The 18,023-nt window shown below is 40.1% G+C and overlaps 1 protein-coding gene across 5 annotated transcripts in view; it reads right to left on the bottom strand.

The window, feature by feature from the left end:
• DPP6 (dipeptidyl peptidase like 6) overlaps positions 1-18,023 on the bottom strand; it is a 445,939-nt gene that overhangs the window by 10,866 nt on the left and 417,050 nt on the right. For all 5 annotated transcript variants that reach the window (XM_015852842.2, XM_015852845.2, XM_015852841.2 and 2 more), the window contains exons 16-18: positions 16,182-16,300; positions 3,837-3,884; positions 213-311 (exon numbers count right to left, since the gene is read on the bottom strand). In XM_015852842.2, the coding sequence (XP_015708328.1) occupies positions 213-311; positions 3,837-3,884; positions 16,182-16,300 (266 nt within the window). The remainder of the gene's footprint in view (positions 1-212; positions 312-3,836; positions 3,885-16,181; positions 16,301-18,023) is intronic.

Genomic DNA, 18,023 nt, shown 5'->3' with positions numbered 1-18,023 from the left:
CATTTTGCTTTTCTTTAGCTGCATTCTCATCCAATCTTACCTCAGTAATAACTTCCTCATGAAGCACATCTAAGAGAGTGCTTTGCTAACTGTGTGAGCAAATTGAGAGCCAAAGTAATTTTTCCTCCTGCCAGTCTGGGCAAGACAACTGTATCGTTCCACAGCAATAGTAGTTAAAAAGAAAAATAAGATACAGGAAAAGTGCTACTTACTGTAATCATCAATCTTGATTTCCATGTATTCTACTTTAGGCATTTGCCTGTCATTTACTGCCAGCTGCACATTTTCATTTACCTCCAGATCAAACATTTCTGAAAGAAGAAGGGTAAGATCACAAAAACTTCCAGTTTTCTTTGTGAAAATGCACGTTAACACTTTATAGCCACCTTAATATCTTTAACGCAGGTTTCCTTATGGGAATGGGACCTGTGTTGAGATGTGGCTATGAGCCCCAGACAGATGTCTACAAGCAAACCCAGGGGTCAAATGAAGAGGCCCTCAAGCCTGTGGCCATGTATAACAAATGGGGAAAGGGAGGAGAATTTAGAGTGCTTCAGGACAAGGTTGTGGTGCTACTCATGAGAAAGTCAACTGAAATGAAAACCATGGGGAGAGAGACCACACAAACATGCAACATCAGGTTTGGGAGCACTACCAGTTTGCAAGGTATGTTTCAGCAATTGTTTATTTTTCTTGTTTCTCTTATCCAAGAACTGTCTGGGATGGGGATAGAGGATTCCTTCCTTCTTCCTTTAAGTCTCATAAAGGAATTAACCTTTATAGCTCATACCTGAGGACCTCTTAGAAAAAGTGACCACCTCTAGCAACACAAAAAACAAGTCCTTAGTTGGTAAGGAAAGGGCCCATCGTGAGGGAACATTTCCATGTGTGATGATGAGGATCTCGAGCCACATAGGGAGGGATTCAAAGATGGAGAGATCCTGGCTTTGGATTTCAGTCCTGGGAAAATGCTGCAGTGCTTGTCCCCATGGGGTCAGGCTGGGTTTGAACCAGGGGGACTCAGAGCACCACTTCTGCATTGTGGACCAAGAGAGGGCTTTGCACCAAAATATGAGTTTAGCTGACTGTACCTTCCCTTTAGAGACACACCAATAAACAGATGTGTAATCCTAACTCCTCCAGTAATATTTAGCTGATAATCATGCTGTCATTGCCCACCTCTGTTGAAAAGGCAGGCACACCACAAACACACGACCCTCCCACATCTTTCAGCAAGACCCAATTGGTTCCAAGACTATTTACCCTGCTTCTGAAAAGCCTGTCTCATCCCTATTGAAATCGCATTCCCTTCGAAACTGTCAAAGCAACAGCCTATTACGTTTAGTTAAATATTAAGATTCTCATTTAATTACGGCACACACAAGTAGCTTTATCAGCAGAAAGGGGCCTGCCACGTAGGGGAATTTAGTCAAGCCATTTTATTTGTTCATATAATTGCATCCTCAGAAAGCCAAGAAGACTATGGAGGAAATAAAAAGATTGGCATATCTCCTAAAGGACTTTCTTTTCTGCTTTAGGACCACAGGGAGATTGAGTCTATGGAGTACAAATGGTCACTGCTTAATTAAATGTAAGCACGCTATAATATTCTGAGCGACTCACGATTATCAGATTATTGCAGCATACAGAGACAAACTCCCTCTATAGAGTAATACGCTCATATTAAATGAGCAAATTCAGTAACGTGCAACTGTCAGTTGCCCTTTTTTTTCTTAAGAAGAAGAATGAGGGAAAAAGGGAAGCAAGGGAAATGCTAATTATATGCAGAAAATCACAAATTTCAGCAGGTGCCGTGTTCAGTTCACAACTAGATCAAGCTTTCTATGTAATACACACTACTCATATGTACCCATTGAAACCACACTAATTTCAGTATGTCTTGTGTTCCTTTTTCAAGACTTTCATTATCTTTTTTTGTTGCTGTTGTTCATTTTATATAACACCCATCATTTTAATCTCCTAAAAGTAATTTGTAAAACTACACAGGAGCCTGCAATGTGGTTCATGAGAGCACTGTCCTATATGTGCTGTTAGAGTCAACCATCTCCGTGTCTACTGTAAAATGAAAGCACTGTATTTGGAATGTCCCTCTATCTTAAAAGCAATCACTTGCATCCTCTAACAGAGAAAGAGGAAGAAAAAATTAATGATGGCCAAACAATACTTCATGAATGACTTCTAAATGGCTCACAAGGCCAGGTAATGTGTCAGACATAAGCAAGGAGCTTGCATAGATGCAAGACAGAGCTCTAAACTCCCACTGCTACTACCCTGTGCAAAGACGGAGATATGAGCAGCCACTGGCGCAGAGAGATTAAAACGTCTGCTGGTTGCTATTTGCTGTCTGCTGTGACTTAAAAAAAACAACCAAGCAGTTCTTGTATCTTTGTCGACCAGGACAACTACGCATGCCAACTTTCACTATTTATAGCAGAAGCAGTTTCACAAGGGATAAAACCTGTTAAAATAATAATCCCTCTGCACTTGGCTGTGCCTGGGTGGCTCTGGGTATAAAGACACTCCAGGCTTTTACCTGGAAATTTCAGACCAGAGAGGAAACAGAGGTATAAAGAAATGAACTACCAGTGCTGGTTACCATGTAAGCAACGTGGCAGCAGATAGACAAAAACCCCACGTGGTTTGGAGGTGAAGCACTGTGTTATGCTCTGCTCCTTTGAAGACACAGCAGCAGGGCACTGCAGTTTAGCTAAGCTAAACTGACGGCTAATAAACCGAACCAGCCCCACACAGAGCTGAAGGAATAAAGCAGGTGCTTATTATTTGTAGTACAGCAATGCCTGAAGGCCCTAAAAGCAGGTTAAAGCTGCGCTAAATGTTACATTGAAATGGTAGGAAAGGGTCTCCCATCAAAACAACAGGAGCAGATGAATCTTGGTTTCAGGTGAGACTGACTCATTTCCTGCTACGAGGCCACTGAGGCTCATAAGAAACAGAAGGAAATACATACAGGTGTCCCTGCCATGCTGACCTGGGGTAAAAAATGGACAAAAAGAGGGGAGAAAAAGCAGGTCCAGAGGAAAGCCACTAAGATGGAGCAGGCTGGAGCACCTCTCCTATGAAGAAAGGTTGAGGGAACTGGGCTTGTTTAGACTGGAAATGAGAAGGCTCTGGGGAGACCTCATTGTGGCCTTCCAGTACTTGAAGGAAGCGTATAAATGGGGGTGGGGAACAGAAGTTCACAAGGGTTGATAGTGATAGGATAAGGAGGAATGGTTTTAAACTGAGATGAGAAGTTTAGGTTAGAGATTAGGAGGAAGTTTTTCACACAGAGGGTGGTGACGCACTGGAACAGGTTGCCCAAGGAGGCTGTGGGTGCCCCATCCCTGCAGGCATTCAAGGCCAGGCTGGATGTGGCTCTGGGCAGCCTGGTCTGGTGGTTGGCGACCCTGCACATAGCAGGGGGGTTGAAACCAGATGAGCACTGTAGTCCTTTACAATACAGGTCATTCTATGAGAAATCTGAACTGAATTTTTTGAGAAAGCTGATAACAAATGACATTTGCAAATCACCATCCTCATAACCCCAAGAGCAATATTCTTAAAGCAAAATTGTGTACAGAAGGATTTCAGAGACGCATCTACATCCACGGGAACCCAAATGGAGAATTTTAACAGTAGTCTGGGACATGGGAGAGCCCACAGCTGGAACTCAGGTTCTGGAACCCTGAGAAGATTTGCCTTTAGGCAGTGCCCTCACTCCCTCCTTTTTTGAATTTACCAAAGAGCAGCTAGACCCCACCGTCCTGCCTGCCTACATTTCACTGCAGAAATGCAAGGCATAAATCCAGTCTTACTCTGTGCATCGGTTGTGCTGTGAACAGTCACCATCGGAACCCGGGGACCTTGAAAAGAAGAAGGAAACAAGGCGGTTAAATAGCTACCGATGCACGCACATACCCACGTGAACCTGGTTTTGAATTCCATGGAGCTGCAGCCTCCCGAGGATTGCTTTCCATGCAAGAGTAATCTAAAAAGCAAATTATCCAGGTATTAGAAAGAATCTATGAATAAATGACAGCGCTGTAGACTTGAGGACACACGAGGTTTCAAAGCTTTTTCCCAATAGACAACTAAATGCATCTTTTCCTAATTTGTAAACATTATAATTAGCACAAACACAATTAAATCACTTGCTTTTTAAATTATTCTAATGACACACAAACATCACGGCACAAAGCATTTATGTTTTATATGCCATGGATAACTGTTGCTGTTTTGTAAACATTTCTTTTTTTTTTTTTTTAAGAATTAAACACCAGATTTACTTCTACACTGGAAAAAAATCAAAAAAGGCCCTTTTACACTTCAAACTTAAGAGTTTTCAAAATTAAGCTCGTCTGAGATTGATAAAATTGATACTCTTTGGGATTCAGACCTTTTTAAGATGCCTTGAGTCATTCAGCCTACAAACCATGATCGCTATTCATGTGCACCAGCCATCTGGGTACTTCTTGCCAACAGAAACCTCTCACAGTCTGAGAATGCAACCCCAGTCCTCTGTAAGTGGCAACAAAAGTGGGTTAACGTGAGCCACCCACACTAGTTTGCTAAGTGGTATAAGTTGCTGACAGCAAGAAAGGCTTCAGGGTGGTGTAAGGCCAATAGCTTTCCTAGTGCTGCCCAGTAACTATATCCCATTGAGTGGAATATGGCTTCAGAAAGTGTTTAATGTAGACTTTACCTATACAGAAAAGAGACAGATCAAATTTTATTTACTGTTAAGCTGACTGATGCAGCAGGTCTGACATTGGTTTCCTAGCCACTGAGAAACGTCTTCTCTAACAGTCAGATTCGTTTATATCTGCACCATCTTCTCATATGAAGCCAAGTCAGTATAAATCACAGAGAAAAATAGTACTTTACTACTGAGGTTTAGCTGAATTTACCTTTCTGCTACTGATACACATTGACATGCTGACCGTATTTATATATAAACATAAATCCCTGCTTTTTTATTGCATTCTCAGAAGCCAGCCTGTTGGAAATGCAACCAACCTAATAAACAATTCATCATGGGCATGATAAAATCATCAATGAAAATAAAAGAATTCCTCCCAAGTTATTTCAATCAGAGGTAGAGCAGTCCTTTATTTAACAGAAAAATGCCTTAAAACAAGAAAGGGATACAGAGAGAAATGCAACACGTATCATCATTTTATTTTCTAATATATTTTTCCTTTCTTTTCCCTGTGCTAGCAGTGGGAAAACAATCAGAAACTAATAAAGAAAAAAGCCAATATGCAGTTTACCAAACCCATGTATTACATATTGCGTTTGGTCATCTCTCACTACCTCATCTCCCCAAACAGATATTTTAAAGTGAAGTCTCATACAAAGGCACTCAGTTTGAGTCAATATCAAAGAAAACATCTTGAATTATGCATCAATATTCTTGAAAAAGTAGAATTCTGAGTTTCTCAATTTATCCTTTTCAACAAATGAGGAAAAGTGATAAAGACAGAAATGTACAGAATGCAGGATAGTGTGAAAGATCAGTCTCAGTACGAAATATTGCCAATGATGACACTGCAGTTAATCAATACATTTTGCTTGTGAATGGTTTGAAAGTCTTTAAGAAATCACCCCCCCACCCCCCTCCCTTTTGCTTTTGTCTTTAGGGACTGGTGTAAACTACCCATTTTAATGCCAATTTTTCAAGTACAACATCCCAGTTACATGCCGTAGTATGTACACCAAGAGTCTTACAGCATGTGTACACTGAATGCATAACACCCAACAGCAAAAGAACAAAACTCCTAACATTAGAAAGTGTATACTCCTTAGCTGCCTTCCATACTTCATTTTTAAAAGCTATAATGGTGTGACAGGCCTATTACAGATGCCATCTGCTAAATGCCAGCCACTGTCATTTGCAGCTGTGCGAGTGAAACCTAATTTGCTCACAGAGAGCTGACAGCAGTGGCACAAGGCCACCCTTGCCCCACCACTCCTCACTGCTCAGCCCTTCCAGATCTGGATGGGACCCTGAGCCTGGTACATCCTCCTGCCTAATAATGTTGCACAAGGCTCTAGTTACAGGAATTTACAATATTTTCAACTAAAAATTTTGCTGCATTGACTTTAAAAATCTTATTGTCATTATCTATGCTAGAAAAAAATGTTACTATCATTATCTATGCTTGAAGTAAATTAAGCCATATCACTGTAATGACAAGGGCAAATGTATTATCAAGGAGGTACTACTGCTTTCTGAAAGTGCACAGAAAGTCTGTGCCTCAGTAATTTGACAAGAAAAAGCATTGCCTGTGGCTCATCATCTATTTTTAAGTAGTTCTCACTATTATTTTCAAGAGAGTTCTGCTTGAACACTATCAGAAAGAAGCAGCTCTGTAGATATTTAGGTAACCAGGTACAGATTTGCAGAAACTGAAAACCTTACAACTTGGAACAAAATATTCACCTGACGTTTGTTCTGCAATACTTTTAAGAGAATATTCCAAAGTATTTCTGATATTTTCATGGTCTAAATAGCTAGCAGTAATTATAAAAAGAATATTATGTAAAATTGCAATATATATATATATATATATATATAAATTATTTAAGTGTTTAGAAAGTGGGGAAAAAAAAAGATGAATTGTCTTATTCTCCTCATTCATATTCTCAAAGGCTTCAATGTGGAAGATAATTTCAGACCAGAAGCTAAATTCACAGTGTGTAAACAATGAAAATTCAAATGCTCTCTGCCAGCACCACCAGTGTATCTCTTAAGCACTGATGAATGATTTAAAAGAGCAGCTGCAAGCAATGGGAGCTGAGAGGGTCTGGCTCTGCACGAGTGAGATAATTGGCAACAGCCATCTCTGTGTACAGATTCCAGATCTCTTTATTTGCTAATCCATGAATTATTTATGTGTGCTGCATAAAGTTCATATGTTGGGGTGATAATATCATCCTAATAAATAAAGACATGGGGAATTCATTGAGCCCCTGCTTATAATTAAAATATTTTCCCATCTACAATATTTTCCAGCTTATGCTACAGACAGATGTTCGTGCTGTTTGCTTTGGCAACCTTATTGACACAAACATCAAACAGATTTGTGCTGCTATTCTCCCTCCTCAAGGCATTTCATCTTTTAATCTAATCTTTACTTCCTCAAATGTAACTCGTCTTGTAAAACAATCAATACAGTCTTATTGTCAGGAAACATGCAGAACAGCACAAACTGCATGGAAGGTACTGCTTGTGTCTGCTCTGTCACTTCTGGTGATAGATTTCATGTGTGCTTTGTGTACAGCAGAAATAAGGCTGGTTCTGCTGAGATAGTTTCAGTTAACTGTGTCTAGAGGGCAAGTGAGCAAGAGGTTAATTATACTGCACAAAATAGCTCTGATGAGTTTCTGAAAAGATTGCTTGAGAGTGAAATGTGGTCAGGACCAGGGTCAGATCCATGGGATTTTGAGATGCCTACAGACAGGATATGGAAAAGACACCAACCCATCCAACCTGCTCCATTACATTGTCCCTCTTGTGACCGCTGGGACACAGAAGGATACAGGACTGAGAAAGCTCTCCATTGCTTCTTTGGGCAATAGCATGTTATAAAAATACTGATAAATGCCCTCTAAATATAGCTATATTTTCCTTGATGCAATTGCTGCTGGTACTTTAGTCTTCCAAGAGAGAATCTACCCTTTAACACAGGCTCTGTTGACTGTCACTCCAGTTAACACCTCTGTGGTTTTGTGCCCAAAAGCTGTTTTCTACTAATCACAAGTATTCCCTCTGCAGTCATAACAGTCATGTCTCCCTAATATTCTCATTCCATTGAATAAACTAGATTATTTTAGCTCCTTTTCATAGTACAAATTCTCTTTTCCTCTTATCCTTTAGTGTAAGAGTATTTCACTTTCAGTTCATCCTTCCGAAACACAAATGACCAGAACTCTGCTCCCTGCTGTAGAGGATGTCTTAACCAGTCCTTATACAGCAAAACTGCCAGGTACTTTGTCCTTTGGCTTGATCCATCCCAAAAGTTCATCTGTGGGAGAAATAACATACGCAGAGGAATACTATCTGTATTACCCATCCACCTTGGACAACCTTTGGATATCTCAGGCTGCCCTGGAAGGCTGTGCACTCTATATCCTTGGAGGCTTCCAAGAACAAACCGGGTAATGCCCTGAGCATACAGTTCTGGCTTCTGTTCTAACACTGCTTTGAGCAGGAGATTGGGCCAAAATCTCCTCTGGTGCCTTCTAATCTGAATTTACCTGTGATCTTGTGGTTCTGTGATTAACAAGTATACAAATGGCAGTGCAGTGGAGAGACTGTGAACCATGTCCTCATCACATCTCTCAGAGCCACATCCCTGGCAGAGCAGTAGAAGGGCAGGAAGAGCCCCACTGTCCCTGCCAGTCCTCCCAGCTGCTCTAACAGAGACAGTGATATATCCAAGGGAAAAGGGTATCTCCTCACAACTGCATCATGAGGGAAAATATATTCTTAGCGCTGCTTACAATCCACAAACCTCACTTTGTATTTTATTTGCATATTTTTAATATTGTACAGTGTGATTCAAATAACCTTAATTTATCCTTTTTATGGTTTTTTTTTCCTTGCATACATAATGGCATCCTAGGTAGTTAAGTAGTAGTTAATCTTTCATCTTAACACTTTACAAGAACAGAAACAACATTGCTTCTCACTGTCTCGTTATTAAGCTATTTTCCTTCCATGAGTTCTCAAGTTTTAATATATCCTCGATTGTACTGAATGCATTAATAAAGCCCTAAGAATGATGCAAACAGGAGACAAAAGCAGCAATAAACCCTACAGCTGGTCCAGCTGGCCAGTGGGGAGAAAGAAGCAGTTTTCCTTAGAGGAAGCTTTAAATCTTGCAGGATGGTAACATCTGTACAATCCACTACAGAGTAATGAGTTCAACCAGGGTTGCTCATATAGCTGGAAATGATGCACATGCACCCTGGTTTCAGCATGCAGGAGGCCATTGCCTGATTTGTGAAGCTCCACTATTCCCAGCATATAGAGGAAGCCTCTTGTCATGGACATCCATCTCCTATGAGTGGAGTTCAAATAAAACTGGTATTGTATGAGTGACCAAATGACAGGAACCCTGACTGTAAGCAGGTGTTTGATCACCTGCTTCTGGGCAACATCAGACAGCTCACACTTAACAGCAAGAGTCAACATCTAAACAGGATCAAAGTGAAAAAGCAAGGAAGAAGTCATGCTTTTCAGAACGAAATGATTTTAAAGGGCAAAGGAGTTTCACTCCCATTTCTTTTCCCCCATGCAATAGATATTACAGATGTTGCCTGTTCATTTTTTGTTCATACATATTTCTTTTCACTTGCTCCCTGTCACTGAGTACACAGCTTCAAAGATGTTTAGCAATGCAATATTATATCATATTCCCAGCCTATAGCAGCGAGGTTGGAGCTATATGATCTTAAAGGTGCTTTCCAACACAAACCATTCTATGATTCTATGATTCAACTCATAAGGAAGATGTAAGATGATCCAGAAAAGATACCATTTAAATTTACCTCAAACTAATATCAAGGTTGTTAAGAGCCAACAGAAAAGAAGTTCTTTAAATTCTAAACTGTTAACAGTATCCTCTCTTTTCCCAGACTAAAACCTCTTGCTCCTGGATGTGTAGAAGGGAATTTTCATGCCAGCCTGATGCGTTAATACCGTTCAATGCAAGAGAGGGAGAGAATCCCCCGCTGTGTCTCACCCCTGGGACTCCTGACCCCTGCCCCACACACAAAGGCACTGAGACACCAGAGCCAACCGTAGCAGCTAAGTGAGAAAGGGAGTCAAGTGAATGCAAATGAGAATTATATAGTAATTATAATATAAATAGGGCCCGTAGATTAAGTCTGTGCATGCTTTCAAACAGCAGAAACTAATTTAGGCTTCATAACCCTCAGGAAAAGTTCCAAGAGGTCACATTTTGCCTTGAAGCACTAATTACAACCTCCTGCTACTGGGTATACAAAAAGTCAAGCATCACTTTAATCATCGCTGCATGGGAAACCACTCTGGTCACAGCAGATAACAGTCACCCAGTGACATACTATGTGAGCCGCAGCTGGGATTGCCTCACAGGCATGGCCAACGTGCTCACTGAATGATTACTGGGTGGGAAACCCATACTTGGGTCATACCCAGAAAAGCATAACTATATTCCGCATTTCCTAACAGCACATCTAACATGGGCTTTCCACCCCTAACCAAGCAATCCAGAGCTAGCCAACCACATCTCAACTGATCCATGGATCCATGGAGAGGTCTCTTTCAGGAGTAGCATTGATTTTCACTTTCAGACTTGGAGGACATAAAGTGTTATGGTCCTTTATGATTTACTGATAAAAATTACTACAAGGCACTTATAAAGGGTCATTGAATTTCACGGCAAGACAAGTTGGGGCACAGAGAGGCACGATAAGTCAGGGATGCAGGTGGGAACCATCTCCTTCAGAGCCTGGGAGTTATTGCTTCTAAAATTGGCTGTTAGAAGATGGCTGTGCTAAAGTGTGCTGGCAGCTGGTTCACGCTCCATTAGGAAAATCTGAGTATCAACCTTTCGTATTTGTTTAAACCGAATGTGCTTCTCTATCCATAGGCCCTTGACTCAGTTAATAAAAGTCCTGTCTCAGCATTAGTAGTTATTTCAGCATCTAATTAAGTCTCTTTAGACTACCTCAATGACATTGGTTATTACAATTCTTGCCAAAGGTCACTTGAAATGCCAAGTGCCGGCCTCCTTAGCAGGATCAACGGCACTTAGAAAGCTTTTACTTGAATTCCAGCAAACAGTGCTTCACAGATGCTTTATCATTACCACGATGAGCAGTTTTATGACATTGTTGGTTGACAGTCAACCCACATACTTCACAAATTTTGCCAAGCAGCAGGCTAAGCTTAAGGGGGCAATGAATGGAGGCATTTCCACTCTGCACATTTATTGTTGGTTATTTAGGGATGTCAAACAGGAGCTTTGTCTCCTTCTCTCTAAAGAAGAAATCACTGAATACTACACTTGCCTCCAAAGGCACTGAGTGATGAGGTGGCCAAGAAGGCTGCTCTTGTTGCAGACCCATCCTGCAATGTGTGAAGGTGTTTCTCCGCGCTATATGGTGTCCTCAGCTATTGCTGTGGGATTTAAGAGCAGTCAGCACCTGGGAGAGTTGGGCTCCTGATAATTAAGGCCCGTGATGTAATTACAGACCAGTTACTGAATCACTGCTGAGATGAACATGCACAGTGCTGTCAACTAAATGTGAAACTGTGCAACCGAACCTTGTTAACTCTTCACTCAAGTATTATTTAATAAACATTATTGATGAGAGCATGATAGGTCAGATTCTATGTAACACGCAAGATCACACATTAGCAACATGGCTTGTTTTTGTAAACAAAACACTGCTTTATGAACTTGCCTTGTGGAATGGTAGACTTCCCATACTGGTGTATGGTTTGCTTGTCATCTGTTAGACCATAATTACTACAAAATATTATCACCTCCTGTTTTTCCACTGAATTCAAGTGACGGTGGGTCTGGCCCATATAGCACAGGTTAAAAGGTCTGATTAAATGAAGGAATTGAGAAAGATGTGGAAAAAGGCTCATTATCCTCTTGCCTGAAGGCATGAGCCAACCTCTTATTGTAGGGACTGGGCAGATACGTCCCTGATGAGTATGTTATTGCAAAAATCCTGCAGAGGGTAATTATGCACCTTCCACTGATGGACACTGATGGACTCAGATTATTGCTAAATTGGTCGTATTACTTCCTCAGTAGTATGAAACACTCTCTCAAAGGAGATCCTTTGATTGCAACACCTTCCTATTCCACTCTTTTGTCCGCTTTCTTCTTTGTGTGCAGGACTCAACAAGGATGTTATCTGGAAGAACTGATGAGTTATAAATCCCATTTTACATGTGATAAAGCATACAGGCGTCCTTCAGCACTGTAGGACAAGAAGTGTGGTTTCAGTACTACTGGTGCTGTGGCTGCTAGCTCAAAGGACATACCTGCAAAAAGCAAACCTATCCTCTGATAAATCCCTTTCCCATTCGTCTTGTGGCCATATTATCAAGCATAGCTCAGGTACAACATATCATTTTGGTCTACAGTTGCAAAATTGCCTGCTCAGAAAGGTAGAAATACTTCTTCTACCCGTGATCCTTGATCTACAGCATCTAAGCCACACTACTGATACTGCTGGAGAGGGCCTTCAAAGTAGGTGGTTAATATTAGAACATTATTTAGGAGAGCCTATCTTCCTTTTTTCAAAGACAGAGACAACTCCAGCACCAGCTGACCTGCACAACACTGGCAGCAGAGACTGCCAGGCAAACACAGGTTCCAGCAGAGAAAATCTTCAAAGAGCTTGACAGACTACAACAATGCAGAAGTGTCTTGAATTAGAGCACTTATACTATTTTTGGATAAACAGAAGGGACGTGACACCTGTAGGAAGAAAATAGTGTTCTCTGTTCTTAGATGCCCTGTTACTTTTTTTTTTTTCTCCTGAATTTGTCTATAAAAAGATAATACACAGCACAGTGGCAAAGGCACCTGTGTATCAGCAGACCATGAAGCAATAGTTTCCCCTAAGTCCTCATTATAGTCCTTCCCCTTCTGCATAACTACTAATTTTCTTTGTGTCACACCTAAAAATGATTATGCCCTTCCTGAAAATGCATGATTATGGAGAACTTTAATTAGCAGGCTGGTAGGTACTCCATGATCAACACACACCCCTTTCATTTTCATCACATATTAAATGGCATTAATTGCAGTAATGTATGCATGTGCCAGAGGTCTTCCTCACCATTCCTTTTGTCTCAAAGCTAGCAGGCATTAACCCTTAATCAGGAACCTCATGATGCTCTAATTATAGTGAGGATCCAGCTGCCTGCATGCAATAACAGGGACTTGAACTCCAAGATCCAGAAAAAACATTGTTAGTTCTGTGTGTTGAAGTTAAAATCTCAATGGCTTGAAATGGACTGTTTAGAAGATTGAACACACTGGAATCAAAACTGCTCCACAGAGTGTTAGGGTACAAGACAGCCTGCAACAAAAGTGCCTGCACATCCTTTCTTCCCTCATGAATGCAGCATTAACACTGAAGTTTTAATAGTGGTGGGGAGTGAGGGAAGGAGCTACTGAAGATGAAGAACACCAATTTAAAATGGAAACACTAAAACAATGCAGAGCTCATTACAGCCCTTGGTAAAGCTTCATTCTTGCAAAGAAGAAGGGGTTATCACCAAAAAAATGGGCTTCAGTGCATTACTGGCTTGGTGTCATTCAGCTTTGCACTTTCTATGCCCAAACCTCATCAAATAAACAGGAATACATTGCTTGCCACAGCCGAAACTTGCAAATTCTTACCTTTTTCTCTACGTAATTGAATTTTACATTATATTCCAGATGAGAAAACCCCATCCTCAATAAAATTTAAGTATGAAGTGGAAAAACCCTTCCATCCAAATTTTTCTCCTGCTTATCTCAGAGTCTCATTGGCAGAGGCTGTGCTAGTTCATAACAGGAGAGAGAAGGACAAGCCCATATTTTATGATGAAAAGGACAGTAGGAGTGACCTTGCTCCAGCACATATTGCTTTTCTGACAGTGTCTAGAGGAGATAATGTAAGAGTAGTCTGCAAAACATCATGTTTCCTTAGGTCCTGCTACAGTAATTCAATTATGAGCATATAAAATCAGATGAAAAACAAGGTAACTAGCCTTCTGGGACTGAGCGATTGCAATAAGGGTTGCCTACTGACAGTAAGCATTACACTGTTTTCCTGGAAGAGAGGTTACCTTTCATTATGGCATACTTTTCCCACTTCGGTCTGCACTAGGTAGCACTGTTGGAGAGCAAAAATGAGAAAACTATATACTGCACCCAAGGTACTGAAATAGCGAGTAGAATTTCTGACCTTGGGATTACATTAGCAGTGCCAGACCTTTCTTGTGCTTTAGCTTATTTTGCCTTTGAATATCTGTTTTCCCTTTCCAGTGTCCTTCATTTAAACATCATAAAATACTTTATAAACATGTTGATCAAACAAATCTCACAAAACTTACCATCTATTCTAAAGAGTTTAATGTGAGCCAAAGCTGTGTCTGCATCTCTAAATGCCTTGTAGCTTTTAACTTAAGATCACAAAGTGAGTTATTAAAGCAAGACAGAGTGAAACTGATGTATGGAGGAGGTTAAGACTCTAAATTAGCCCAGGAATTGTTTTCAAGACATGGAAAACTTCATATAAATATTTACCCATGAAATCTTCATTTAGACAAATGAGAAAATTTGATTTCCTGGTCAGAGTAAAAAATATGGAGTAGTTATTTTTGATAAATCTGCTTTTCAGACAAAAGTGATGATTTCCCTCATCAGACTCGCTGCAATACGATGGAAAGCACAGCAGTGATAGCAGGGTAACAAATTCCCAGGCTTCAGCAATTGAGAACAAGCCCAGGTGAAACTGCCATGGACATAGAAACAAAAGAAATAAACCTGCTTACCCTTAGAAGGCCTCAGGTAGGTGGAGATCTCCAGCAAGATACCCTTGCCTACACTGCCAACCCCTCAATGAGGTCTGGGAAGGGGTGGATCCTGGCTCCACTCCTTCTGGTCACTCAGGTGTATTGCATGCAGCTGAGCTCCCTTGGGTTGGCCCTGCCTTCCCACCAGGTGCTCAATCATCGCTTCAGGACATGACTTAGCATTTCCACTATACCCACATGAGCTACAATAGGAACCAAGAGTGGTTAACTTTGTTGCAGATGTGTATGCAGCAGCTACCTGATGCTGAACCAATCCTGCATGAAATGTGCCAAGAAGAAACACTCCTATAAACTGCTTGAAAGTAAGAACTTGACAAAGCTCCCACTTCCAGTTATGTAAGGAAGTAATGACTCCACCTAATTTAATGGATTGGTACTTCTATAATATCACTGAAAATGGAAGTTTTCAGGATCTATTTTCTCATATAATCATATTTTGCAAAGTTATCTGAACGGAGGCATTGACAGTAGCCCCACAGTACAAACTATGTGGTACTGGCATTGCACTGAGAGTAGAGTTTGACAATTTAGCCTCACATAATTAACATTCAGACAAAATACATTCAGTAGATGTAAACAGATGTAACTCTAATAACCTGATAATGGAGGTACTGTTTGCAGCAGCTGAGGATCCAGTCCACAGTTCATTGTGGAAAAACATTATCTTGTGTACCTGGATTAATGTACATACTAATAAAACTCATTAATGTCTTTAGGTATCACTACATGGCTTTTGTAAATGAGATATAACACAATATGAACACATCCCCTTGCAACAGTTGATAAGACCCTTTAGAAACTTAATGCTGTTATTCACAGGTGCTTCTGATTACAGCAAAACAATTATTTTGGTGAAAGAAAATGGACACTAATGGCAATTTTCCTGGAATAAAAACAAGAAGAAAAATATTCAGGTCTTTTGTTGTCAAGAGATAAACTTTATAAACACAGTAACATTCACTGCAGCACTGAATATTTAGTGGAAAATGACAGTTCTCCACATATGGCTGCCATACCTATAGATTCACAGATCTGCAGGTGGTCTATTAGGTTAATTAGGCCATTGTACCAACAATGCTACTTCATTACACTGTATCACCAAGTGCTTTTAGTCTACCTATAAACGTCTCACAAAATACAGTCCATCTATATTTTTTGGTGTAAAGCATGTTTTAGAGTTAATGTGTCAGGAACTCATTCTCAGTTGCCCATGGTTGATCCCACCTCACTGGTTTCTCTCTCACAAATTTTCTAGTGTTTTATCTCCTCTTGTCTTATTTTAACTTAAGGATGCTTGGACTGGCTGAAGGTACTTACCTCTGACTTCAGTAGGAAGATGTGTGTAGAAACAGGTTTCACACATCTGCCTTATCGTTTAAAAACAACAGCAAAATAAAACACATAAAAGAAAAACAAATATTAAGAGTAAAGCTTCAAAAGTAAAGTCATCCAGGTACTCAGGGTCAGTCTTTCAAAACTACCCACAGGTCCATCTGAAGATATCCGTGTCTAAATGCTATCCATAGGCATAACAACCACAAAACTAATTCCCACGTACCTTCACATGTCAATAGGAAGTATTCCAGGTTGTGACTGAATGATGCACTGAAATATGTACAGTTTTCAATCAGATCACAAGACAGACATTGCCTGTTGAAGTTCCCATTCGTGCTTGCACTGAAAAAAAAAGTTAATATAATTCTGTGAAGGTCACTGAGCAAATGTTATCTGGAAGCAACATTATTTGAATCTCACTTTACTACAGAACAAGAACATAAATATAATGTGCCCAACATTAGCAAGAGACAAAGTATTTCCATTTGGCTGAGTTTAAATAGCAGTAATGGCTTTTTTTCTTTTTCTTTTTGCTTGAATGGACAGTATATAAACGGATACCGATGTCTATCTTTGCAAGGTCAGGTGGGTATGCAGGATCATTGTTGCAATTCCACAAGAGGAAGCTATAATTTAGTCAATGAAAGCATGAAAAAAAAGGAGTAGTGTTTTTACACCAACTCATTTTATAGCAGGCAATAAAGACCTGGAACTGCCTTCTTGAAGTTTCTTACTAGTTGCCTCACTGGTTTGATTTGCTAGCAGCTGCCTTTGGGGCTGAGGGTATTTTCAGGAATTTAAATAGTTGCTGTTGTAATGTCCAAGTGGAAAGAAAAACACTGCTTTACGGAGTCTGTTTTTGATGAAGGTAATGTGGCCTGTTCATATGCTCAGAAAGACTTCTTGGGAGCCTACTGTTGGTTGAAGAAGGAATTATAGACCATTAGCAAATATTATTAAATACAGCTTTGCACTGCTATGGCATTTTTCAGCCTCACAATGCTTCTTTCCAGTATTCCTGAGAGGCAGGTGACTGATTTTACTGCCTTTTCAAGGTAGAAAGAGATGAAGCTGACAACTTGTTTAGGGCCACCGAAGATTCAACTGAGATGCTCTGGGGATCTTGTTTAGGCTGAGATCATGTTTCTGGCTTTCAAATCATTCTGCTTGCAATCTATTAAATCAGATCCAAAACAGGAAACAAAAACCCCCTGTCAAAACCAGACTGTCATTTGATACAAGTTGCCTTATCTTCAGCGGACCTTGGATAACAAATGTAGGCCAAGAATGCTTCTGAGCTGATTTTTTTGGACAAGGACAAGAGAGAATCAAACTACCCAGCAGAGAAAATCAAATGCTTAAAGTGAGGCCAATGTCAGTGGGCAATAAACGTAAGGTTGAGGATGTTCAAATTTTGTGCATCTCTTTCCCTCTTTCCTCATTACCAGTATGGGAAATGAAGTGAGGGAGGTTTCTTGAGCCATAGCACCTGGACTCAGTTGACTTCCTATTGCATCTTTCATTAGAAATTAATAGTTGATATGGCTTTTTTTTTCTCCTTCACCTTTTTTTCTTTAAGAAAATAAACACTGAGCTGAACTGCACTCAGAAAAGTGTGGAATGCAGCAAACAGGCATAGAGGTTACAGAAGGAAAACATGATTGAATTGAATTGCAGATAATGTGGTTTGCTCCAGTCTCTTTCCCATTCAGGAAAAAAAAATAAAACAACTATGAAATCATGTCAGAAAGGACAAATGTACTGAGAGTCCCTTATCAGTCAATGCCATCATCAGTTCTGCCCTTGATTACAAACATTGAGAAGAAAAATAAAAGGAAATAATGATTCCCAAATGGTTACAATCTGAATTCGATTTTCCTCTCTTTTATTATCTATTTCTGCAATACTTCTTGATAGCTATATTACCTATAGCTGGCCATAAACTAACCTTCTGCTCATTGTACTGGTATTTGAGGACACTAATGTCATCTAGAATTGCAAAAAAAACCTCAAAATGAAACAAAAAGAACCCACAAACATATGTATAAACATTGCATTTTGCTTC

The sequence above is a fragment of the Coturnix japonica genome, chromosome 2 (assembly GCF_001577835.2).
Source record: "Coturnix japonica isolate 7356 chromosome 2, Coturnix japonica 2.1, whole genome shotgun sequence".
Lineage (NCBI taxonomy): Eukaryota > Metazoa > Chordata > Aves > Galliformes > Phasianidae > Coturnix > Coturnix japonica.
The sequence above is the reverse complement of the archived record's forward strand: the minus strand, read 5'-3'. Positions and strand labels throughout refer to the sequence as shown.